Source organism: Strigops habroptila, chromosome W (assembly GCF_004027225.2).
Source record: "Strigops habroptila isolate Jane chromosome W, bStrHab1.2.pri, whole genome shotgun sequence".
Classification (NCBI taxonomy): domain Eukaryota; kingdom Metazoa; phylum Chordata; class Aves; order Psittaciformes; family Psittacidae; genus Strigops; species Strigops habroptila.
In genome coordinates, this window is record NC_044301.2 from 22,871,333 (window position 1) to 22,882,623 (window position 11,291).

The 11,291-nt window shown below is 41.2% G+C and overlaps 1 protein-coding gene across 1 annotated transcript; it reads right to left on the reverse strand.

The window, feature by feature from the left end:
- Positions 1 to 255: 255 nt before the first annotated feature.
- On the reverse strand, positions 256 to 9,099 carry LOC115619291 (AKT-interacting protein-like; the record flags this gene model as incomplete). The annotated part of the gene is made up of 9 exons (XM_030511330.1): positions 9,038 to 9,099; positions 6,578 to 6,693; positions 4,473 to 4,678; positions 2,555 to 2,619; positions 2,373 to 2,473; positions 977 to 1,065; positions 807 to 905; positions 495 to 602; positions 256 to 280 (listed from the first exon to the last, which is right to left on the reverse strand). Coding segments are annotated over exons 2-9 (735 nt in total), but the record flags the coding sequence as incomplete, so codon positions are not given.
- Positions 9,100 to 11,291: the final 2,192 nt, after the last annotated feature.

The following is an 11,291-nucleotide window of genomic DNA, read 5'->3' on the forward strand; positions in this document are numbered from 1 at the left end:
TTAGAACTAGCAATTCAACAGGTGCTGTATCAAATACTACTCATTCACCATGGAGCTGACTGCCCCATCCTCCATACAGTCAAACTTTAAAAGTATTTTAAGAGTTTGAACAAAGCTACAGTCATGCAAAGAGAGTTCAGGAAAGCCCAAAAGCTGTATTTACTCCACAGGTATCTGTTCAGCAAGGTAGGGTACTTGTAGTTTTTTTTTTTTGTTTGGCCTTTTTTTTTTTTTTTTTTTTTGATGGGGGTTTGTTGAGATGTTTTTAAAGTCTTGGTTGCTTAGTGAAAACACAGTAAAAACAAGTGTCTGATTATATTTAAGATTCATTCAATACTAAACAGAATGAGGGTAGGAATGTTCAAAGTATTGCTATAAATGTAAGAAAAAAACCCAGGTCAATCAACTTGGCAGAGAAAGGGTTCAAACCAACAACCATCTCAAAAACTGTTCTCAAAACATCAGGACATGGTGAATTTGCTCACAGTACTTACATGATTGCATAGGGATCCTCTATTTTGGCCTGGTCAAATAAATGACTGCTGCATAGTTTGACACTGTCTACCACTTTACTTTTGAATAGATGAATATCTTTTTCATACCTGCAAGAGGGCAGTAAGTAATGTTAAGTAGTTGTAAGGCAGCACAGGCTTGCTCTAGAAGACTTGGTAAAGCCTCAACTTTAGTTCCTAGTGCAACCAACTCTGGAGATAAAGACTGTGAACTGTTTTACAATCCTCTTGTTTCTACAAGTCTATGCAAAACACTCTTAAGAGACCATGTCTATACACATGGAAGATACTTACAACACTGCAGCCTCAGGGTTCAGAGGAGTAGTTGTATCAATCTTGTAGAAGACTCTGCGAGCATACATTAATACTTGCCATATGTGATTATGATTTCGCCTAGAAAGAACAAAACACAATGAAGAAAGGAACAAGCATCTTTCAAATCATACATCAATGTTACCACTAACCTCCATTTTGCAAATGCTCTTTTCACATCCAGTTCACCAGATAAAGGATCTACTAGCGGATGGAAGACAGGCAGATCAAAAACCAAGCGCTGCATTGGAAAAAGAAATTGGGACAGCTTCAATCCTAATGCTAAAACCACTGGGTGAAAGTCAGTCAGATGTTGCTTCCAAATACTAATTAATTGTTACTGTTTTAAAAGAAAGCAACCTGAAGAGACTTATATCAGCTGTGAAACTGTAACCCAACACGTCCATGGAGGGTCTGGTCCTCTCTCAAGTGCTTATCACCAAATCAGGAAACTAATCCAGCTAACTGCACATGCAGTGCCAACACGGGTAATAATAGCAGATAAGATCAGATCAAAGGAGTTTCTCTGGTTTAGCTATTTGACTGAAAACTTTTCACATACTTGAGCTACAATCAATACTTTTTCCATCCTATACATTTAAGCAAGCTGTGCAGCGACACCACAGTGTCTTCAGTTCTGCACAGCTAGTTTCCTCCAGTGTTTGTGCATTCCTCCAAAAGAAAACTTAGTTTCAGCAGGAAGGTTTGAAAGCCCTATGCTAGCAAAAGAATGATGGCTGTATGAGACACACTAAAGTCTAATCTTTGAAAGATACTGTTTCCTACTACTTCTGTCCTTTTAAAGATGATAGCTTTACACAGAACTTAAGACCAAGCAGACAGCTTCCCAACATAGCCACTATTCTCAGCTACAGCGCCTACGCACCCCTAATCTTCCTCTTAAAGAAACCTGGACAAAAGGGCCAGCTGCTCTGCTCTGGAGAGTCAGATTGACACAAGATTTTTTCATTTTTATTTTTTAATTGATGTAGGAACTTGGATGCTTTTCCTCATAGAGAAAAATAGAAAGCAGAGATGGAAGGTAACACCATGCTATCCATCTCCTCCTTTCTTTGTTTCACCAATGTTCTCCTCAAGTTCTTTTAGTTCATTTTAATGTAATTTAGAAGCAAGACAGGCAAGAAATCCTGCAGTACTACAGCAAGCACAGCACAGGTGCCTGGATTTTATGTTCCACTGTATTGCTACTCAGAATTTGGATACTTCTTTCAGTGTTTCAACATTAACTTCCTTGCTGAGGAAGTAGCAGATCAAGAGTTGAGGTAAAGAACCGGTTGATTACTTAATACTCTAATGCATCTAACCTCAGGAAGTTCACTCTACACCAGCCTCAGTAATCAGAGTAACATGATTCCTCCACAGATGTTAGGAAATATGTACAAGACACTGCAAATGAGCCCAGCCAACTGAAAAAAAAAGAAACAGTTCAAGGAAATGAGACACTAACTGGTCTATTAGCCTTAATAAAAAGTCATCCTTAAAACACTAGGAAACAAGAAAAAACTCAAGACACATACAACCACTTACCGGACAGTCTCCATCTGGGTAATTATCAGGAATATAGACAGTAAATTTAAACACACCATCCTGGTAGAGCCCATGTCTTATGAATATTACACCAAACCACACTGCAAGTGAGAAAGTTTGCTTGAGTCAAAGAATTTTAAAATAGATATACATAGAAATTTAAAAGTAGAGTTTAAACTTACTTAATGCTGATTGGTAAGATGGCTGCACGTAGACACCTGGCAATTTCTGCTTTACAACCAAGGTACTGCAATTAGAATCAGCATTTAGAACAGCTCCACAACTACACTAAATCCACAGCAAGCTGACAACAGTAAACCCAGAGTGTACTACCAATAGCTTAACATAGGGGACTTCTTCCACAAATGTACACTCAATTCCCAGGGGCAGACTGCTCACAGGACAAGGTGGCAGAAAACTAGTGAAAGCATATTCTTCCCCTCTCACTTTTCCTACCCCTCTACTTAAAGAGTTACTAACAGGAAACATTGTTTCTCCTGATAAAAGTGAAAGAAGAGAAATAGAAATAAATGCATCTACTGGGGGGAGAATTTAATGCATGTCTACTGAAATTTCCACTTTCATACTGACTCCCCAGTTTCAAAGTAAATAAGAAAAAAAAAAAAGAAACTCAGTAAAATAATTTTGAATGCAGATTTGCAGTCAATTGTAGTTAATTCTGAAACATGACCAAACTTTAACTTCAGTTTTAAACAAGTAGTTTTTCAGGTTTAGATGAGACTATGTTGCAGGTCAAACACAAATTACACTGGCAACTGACAAAAAGTAACAGAGGATAAAAAGGACAGTCAAGAAGCAGGTATATTAGAGATCTGGATTGAGTGACTCCAGGCATCTCATCGGCAGGATGGACTAAGTAATTTTCCTAAACTTGCACTCATTTTCTATTTCACTTCTTGTCATGATAATCCAGTCATGATCTTCAGCCATCGATAACCAGTGCATTACAAAATGAGTTGCTACCTTTACCTTTTAAGAAAGCCTGTTTGATAATCAATAGTACTACTGGGGCAAAATGTGCTATTTTCACTATTTTTCAAATCAATGAGCACAAGAAGTTGTTAGTAAGTTTACCCAGCTGTAGTTGTATGGTATGCAGATTTTACTGAACACTATAAATGAGAAACCGAATTTACTTCATAGGTTTTCCAGTTACTTGGCATATAGGTCCATTAAACTGAACTCTGCATGCTTGCACAAACAAACAATAATCAGGGTCAGTTCCCTGAAAAAAAAAAAAGATGTTAACGTTTGGAGAGTTCTCACTTTCGGTGTAATGGTTAAATGCAAGAACTGAGACTTAGTGTTGTATAAGGACTCCAGGGATTTCATTCCAAAAGGCACTACATACTTGAGAATTCAGTATGTCTATTACAGAGGAAGTCCCTTTAGCCTTGTAGCACAAAACAGTTTATGTAACTTTATAGAACTAGAAAACTTTGCAGACAAATAGATTTGTATGCTCCCATAGCAGTCTAGAAACCACTAGATTGGATCAAATGCAGCTGATCCAAAGAAAGCTATTTAAATCCCTCATAAGTTTGATGTTAAATATCACTAAAAGACAGGAAATAATCTTCCTAATATCCATTTAATAAGCCATATCAGATGGCTTTCAAGTGTTCCATGTAACAACTGAAGGAGCTCCCACATCCCAGCTCCACTAGCCAGTACCATACATTCATAACCATCTTCCCACTAGACAGCTGCTTGTTTCTATTTTAATACTTGTTTCAAAAATTTAGTATTTCTGACCCAAAAGCTATCAGGATAATTGGTCAGGATGCCCCAAACCAAAATGCGTTTACCTCAAGACTGAGGAATATAATAATTCAGAGAATGACATCTAAACACACCCCTTAAAAATCTTAACTCACTTTCTGCTCCCCTTCTATCTCAAGAGATTGAGGCTGTTGCTCCAGAAAAATAATTTTGTGGAACTGAAGTTTTACTGCCTTCTTCAAGGACTATGGCAGAGACACCACACAAAAACTAGATCCCTGCAAGTTTCTTCCCCCCCCCCCCCACTGAAGCATAAGCACAGTGACCAAAAAAAGATGAATAAAAGTGAAAACCTACAATTCTGCAAGGAGGGAATACTCCAAATAAAATGGCCCATAAGAAGCATGTGTTCCATCTGTTGACTGGGATGACGTGGCAGGTGAAGCAGGCTTGGTTATTGGCACAGCATTCTTTGGAATAGAAGGCAACTGTTTCTTTGTAGAGGCTTGTAGAGGACTGGTTCGCAGCTCTCCGCTCAAAGTTTTCTCTTCAGCATCAGATCTCTGTTAGATTGGAAGAGAACCAAGATATTACAGGCTGTATTTCATAAACACTTAGCATTTGAACGCAGGTTTAAACCCAACCTTGCTAATTACAAGTTTAGCCAGTGAAACACATCTTGGGTTTTGGTGTTCTATTGCTTGGGGCTGGGGGCCATGTCTTTTTGGGTTTTGCTTTTAAACAGACTTTTATTCAATCAGACCTAGCCTACAAGTACAAAAGTAGTCAATGCTGGATAAGAAATCTGCAGATTAGGACAAATGCTTAAGGAGGCTTACATTTATTTAGAAACTGAAACCAGATAGCATATAACATCAGCTTAGAAGTCAATCTATTTCTAGCACACAGTGCATCAAGATAAATCATTTCTACTGACAAGCATCCTTGCATTCTAGACTTTGAAGAGTCTTTAGAAGTAGTGTAGTAAAGCTAAGAACTTTCTACAGAAAAATTCATGTATTTTACTTCCTGCCTGTGTTTGAGACACCAACATCCCACCTGAAACTGATCATATAGCCCATTCCCACTGTGAGAGAATCATCATTTGACAGTGATATCAAGTTTAAATAGTTTTGCTATAGGAACCTTTTTATACCTATGCTGTCTTTTATTAAAGACAAAGCAAACAACTTTTCTACTCAGTCAGTGCTATACTACTAGCGAACACTGTACTATGTATAGACCTCAAAAACACTCTATAGATTGCCAAGATAAACCTGCAGGGCGTAGACTTGCAATTAGGCTAGTTGTGGTGACTAAAGGCATGATTTAAGTGCTTTGTGTTTTATAGTGTTTTGAAGCACTTTAGACTTAGACTAGTGTCCTGGGTTCAGCTGTAACAGTTATTTTTCTCCTTCTTAGTAGCTGGTGCAGTGCTGTGTTTTTGACTTTAGTCTGAGAACAATGCTGATAGCAACAACTAAAAACATCAGTGTGTTAAGTAATGCTTACCCTGATCAAGGAGTTTTCAGTCTCATGCTCTGCCAGTGAGGAGGGGCACAAGAAGCCAGGAGGAAGCAGAGACAGGACACCTAACCCAAACTAGCCAAAGGGGTATTCCATTCCATACCACAGCACGTCATGCCCAGTATATAAACTGGGAGGAGTTACCCAGAAGGCCCAGATCGCTGCTCGGGTCAGGCTGGGTATTGGTCAGCGGGTGGTGAGCAATTGTATTGTGCATCACTTGTGTTTATTGGTTTTTTTCCTTTTCCCCTTTTAGTTTTATATTCTCTCCCCTTGTTTTTTCCATTATTATTATTGGTGGTAGTAGTGGTTTTGTATGATACCTTAGTTACCGGACTGTTCTTATCTCAACATGTGGGATTTACATTCTTTCAATTCTCCTCCCCATCCCCCAGGAACGAGCAGCTGCATGGTTCTGAGTTACCAGCTGGGCTTAAACCATGACAACTAATAATAATACCTATGTCACAAGGACCATCAACAAAGTTATAGGATTTGCCCTAGCACTGAACACCTAAGACATGATTAACCGTGGAACTATAATGTTTTTATCATTGCTACAATTTAAGGTAGCAATAGCATTATGGAGGCACAGTTCTGTCAATGCTCACTGCACATGCAATACCTGGCTAAGCTCTATAGAAGACAGTAAACAAATGTGCTAACAAGGACATTTGAACAAGTTTGTCTCATCTCTCTTACATCAAGATGCTTCAGATGAGAAAAGTAATCAAATTCTGGAGCAGACTCCATCCACAGACACATTCCAGTTAATGCCTCTCAAAGGCAGCTTACACTTTTATTGAAGATGGTCACAATCCTCAGGATAAAAGACACATTCCAACTGTATTTGTAGATCATCTGATAGTCTTTTCCAGAACTGATGCCACCCCTCAATGCATGTTAACACCTCATGCCATCTACTCATTAAATACCTTGTGCACGGAACTCGTAGACATGCTCCAGAAAGGGTTCATAACGTGTATTCCAAATAAAGAACTGCAACTTCTCAGTGTCTTCAGAGTGTCCTCAGGCTCCTCTGTTTTATACCCTAAAAATACACAGAATGAATGTGCATTCTAACAGATAAACAGGACTCAGTATATAAATAGGATTCAGATCTAATTCTGCAGCCAGATTTATATTTCTGTAATTTCAGAAGAAAACTTATTGTACACTTAAGACTGACAATAGTTAAAACTGCCAAACCTCTATTATGTATTAGACTCCAAGACAATAATATAATTGTCTATGAAATAATTTCCACATGTGAATCCCTGCCTTCTTTCTGCTAGAAAGACACTCCAGATACTGCATTCCATGTTTTGTCTTGCTGACTGGAGGGAAAAGAAGAAAAAAAAAAAAAAAAAAAAAAAAAAAAAAGACGACCATCTGTTGGCTCAGCACAGTCAAGAAAGATCCCCTACACATGCAAATATTAAAAAGGTATCACTTCAACATTTCAGTCCAGCCCCAAACAGTACTATAAGGGTTTACACCACCAGAAATAGACAAAGCCACAGAACAGAAAAGTTTTTCTGTAGCTGAAGTAATTTCATTATGAGCACAAAGGCTTAGTGCTCTTTAGATCAGAAGTTCAATAATGAGGACTTCAGCAGTACTTAGAGTTTGAGTGTATCACCTATTGCATATGGCCTTGGGTTGCTTTTTTTTTTATTTTTTAAGAAGCTTTTCATTATAGAGATGCTTATTTACAGGCTATTAAGAGCAGTTTCTATCTCCAAATAAAACATTAATTTAGCTCTAGTTCAACTACAGAATAACTTTGAGATTCACCTGCACACAAATCTTTTATCCAGTTGTTTGCCAGTAATAAGTCCTGCATTGGTGTTATCCTAAACTTATCATTAAACTGTCTCCTGTCTCATTCACCTGTTAAAATACTACCGAGACAAAGAAGTACAAAATGAAATATAATCCTTTGCAAACAAGAAAATTCAGTTCTAAGTAACGTTAAGCTTGGTGGCTTTGTACATAACAACAAAACTTTCCAAACCTAAAAAGCCCAACCAAAAGAACGTAAGGATCCTTGTATAAATCATAGAATAGTAAGGGTTGGAAAGGACCTTAAGATCATCGAGTTCCAACCCCCCTGCCATGGGCAGGGACACCTCACACTAAACCATGTCGCCCAAGGCTCTGTCCAACCTGGCCTTGAACACCGCCAGGGATGGAGCATCCACAACCTCCCTGGGCAACCCATTCCAGTGCCTCACCACCCTCACTGTAAAGAAATTCTTCCTTATATCTAATCTAAACTTCCCCTGTTTAAGTTTGAACCCATTACCCCTTGTCCTACCACTACAGTCCCTAAGGAAGAGTCCTTCCCCAACATCCTTATAGACCCCCTTCAGATACTGGAAGGCTGCTATGAGGTCTCCATGCAGCCCCAACTCTCTCAGCCTGTCTTCATACAGGAGGTGCTCCAGCCCTCTTATCATCCTCATGGCCCTCCTCTGGACTCGCTCCAACAGCTCCATGTCCTTTTTATGTTGAGGACACCAGAACTGTATGCAGTACTCCAAGTGAGGTCTCACAAGAGCAGAATAGAGGGGCAGGATCACTTCCTTTGACCTGCTGGTCACGCTTCTTTTGATGCGGCCCAGGATACGGTTGGCTTTCTGGGCTGCAAGCGCACACTGCCAGCTCATGTTAAGCTGACAAAGTTTTAGAACCTTATGACCTTCGTATAAAATTTATTGTAAGCAAAACAGGACTGTAGATAGTGTCTGAAACTAGCAGATGTTCAGGATGTGCTGTAACTAAGTTAAGTGATAAGTAGAAGGACAGGAAGAAATCACTCACTTATGTCAGCAGTGTTACCGAACTAATTAAACTGGTGCAAGCACTTATCTACTGTGCAGACCTCAAAGACTACCAGAACAAGAATTCAAGGAAAAGATAAGGTGATGAAGAGGAAGATGAAGAAGAAACGACCACCAAAGGTCCCAAAGACCACTACCATAATAAAGTGTGCATGTGGGAAGAATGTTCTAGGAATGTGATGTCATGTATAAACAACTTCATGAATATGTATACAATATAATGAATATGTATGACTAGCGACAATATATTCATGGTTTGGTTGATGCTCGGACAGAACACGCTAGGAGGAGCTATCCCCCGTGTTCTCTGGCGCCGCAATAAAGAATACCTGCTTGTCAACTTAAAACTTCGTTGGCGAGTTCTTAACAAGTTCTATGAATCAACTATTTATGATGGAGAACTAATAACCTCAGAGTACCAGCTTCACAGAGGAAGGTCATTTAAAAAGCCTTTCAAGGTGTTTTAGAGCTTGTTTATTTCTAATTACACTCACTCCTTCTGACTATGCTACATGGAAGCGAAGAATGATATCAGTACAGGAAACTTACCTGCAACTGATTATGCTCTCTAGTGCCTTCATTTCCCAATTTACTACCCCACATTAATCACACCAACCAAAAAAAAAAAATTAAAATATAATCAAGTAACAGCACATTTAAGTTAGATCGTTTATCCTACTTTTCACTATGGTGAAGGTCTGCAGCAGACAGGGAGAGCCAAGTCCTGATAAGGTTAAGTGGAATTTCTACATAGCATAGCCATTCAATCTTACACAGGGCTACAGCATCTACTATGATGTTCCTACCAGTAGGGCATCTTACAGTGCTATAACTACTGAATCCATCAGCTTCCAAACAGAACCCAATACACTCATTTTATGAAAAGGTAATAAACACATTCGAAATCACCACCCTGACTCCTTAAGTAGTCATCATTCCCAGTGCCTCAACTAACAGGCGGCTTAACAGCGTGCTGCTCAGTCTCAGTTATGTGCTCTACTAATTCCTGCTATTACAAGAATAGAAAGTAACAGCAACCCTCCTAAGCAGCCCTCCTCCCATGGTCTTTTTATATGTATCTTTTTCTCTAGTGTTTTTCTTCTAGTACAACAGCAATCAAAAAGGAAAAAAAAAAACTAGACAAAAAAAAAAAAAAAGACAAAACAAACTTGTGGAGAAGCATTATTTTAGACACTGCTCCTTGGAAAGGCCTTCAAGCTTCTACACAGCATTGCACTGCTCAGATCCTGTAACACCAGATCAGGAAAGCACAGCCTTATACTGACACTCACCAGCACTGAGGTACACAGGACAAGAGAGCAGTCAGAAACTCATGCAGTGCTTCATCATCCCTCTAACATACTTCAAAAAAACAAAGTTATCACTAATGCAAACAAAAATTTAAGTACTTCGCTTTTGCACATTTTCCTTCTCTCCACTAGGTATGCTCATTAAAGATTGCTTCTGTTATCTACACTTACTTCTATATCACATCATATTTTTCCCGTCATTAACAGAGTCATTAAATATGACACTAAATCAATTTGATAAAAACTTCATCTGCCTGGAACAGAGCACTTTTATAGATATTTTCTGGAAACATAATTCTTCATCAAGAAAAAAATAGTATAGACAAACATACAATATGTTTTTATGTACATTTTTATGCATTTTACTCCCTGAAAGGGAAGGGAACCACTCCTACACCTGAGGACAGAGTTGACAAGGCAGAGCACTAGAGAACAATACATGCTGATCATAACATTATTACATGCTTGTCCAGCAACTGTAACTGTCAGTTTGTACCAGAACCGATTTCTCTTTAGCACACCTACTCCTGATCTCCTTTGGACCCAGGGACTTCAACCCACACCTGGGCCCACTGGACAGGAGAGAACAGCAAAAGAAGGAATGCTGGCAGCAGCAGGAGCACTGGCCAGTCAAGCCTGCTTGCCAACTCTTCCTCCGCAGGTGGATTACACCTTTCAGCCCCACACCTGCCACTGCGACTTCAATCCTCTAACACACCTCCACAAGAAACCATAATCTGTGCCAGCGAAGCCTCCTCTTATACAACAGCCAACAGTGCAGAAGACGCGAGGGGTGACCTGCCAGCTCTCACCGGACACCTGGGTCTCGGGGGGGACTGTCAGCTGGAGGACCGAAACACGGTTTTACAGAGCCCCGAGCGAAGCCCCCCGTCAGTCCCGGCGGTGCCTGCAGAACGACGCCGTTCGCGGGGCGAGGCCCGCCAGGACCCAGCCCCGCTGGTAGCTGCCCCGAACCCCACTGCTCGCCCCCACTGCGCGGTCCCCTGAGGAAAGGTGCGGTGGGTGCCCCGCGAGGCGGGCGGTAGGGCTGGGCCCGATCTCTCATAAGGGACAGGGCTGACCGGGCCGGCAGACGCTCCGCGCGGTGGCGGTAGATCCTCACGGGGCAAACGGGCACGCGCAGCCCGGCCTGGCCTAGTCTAGTCTAGTCTAGTCTAGTCTACCCCCTGCGGCGACAGGTGACCCACCGCCGCGGCCAGAGTTGTCCACCGCCCCCCGTGCCGGTGGGGACCATGCAACCGCAGCCACCGCCGGGCATTGTCCCACCGCCTCGCGCGCTCACCCGCGTCAAGACACCCGCGGCTCCGCTACACGCGCGACCCAGCCCCACCAGCCACCACATCACATATCCGGAACCAGCCTTCCACTCAGCCAATCGCCACCCGGCTCTTCCGGAAAGGCTCCGCGGGGCGGGGCGGTGCAGGCACAGCCGGCCAATCACAGCCCCCCGCGCGCTCCAGGGTGCTGCAAGA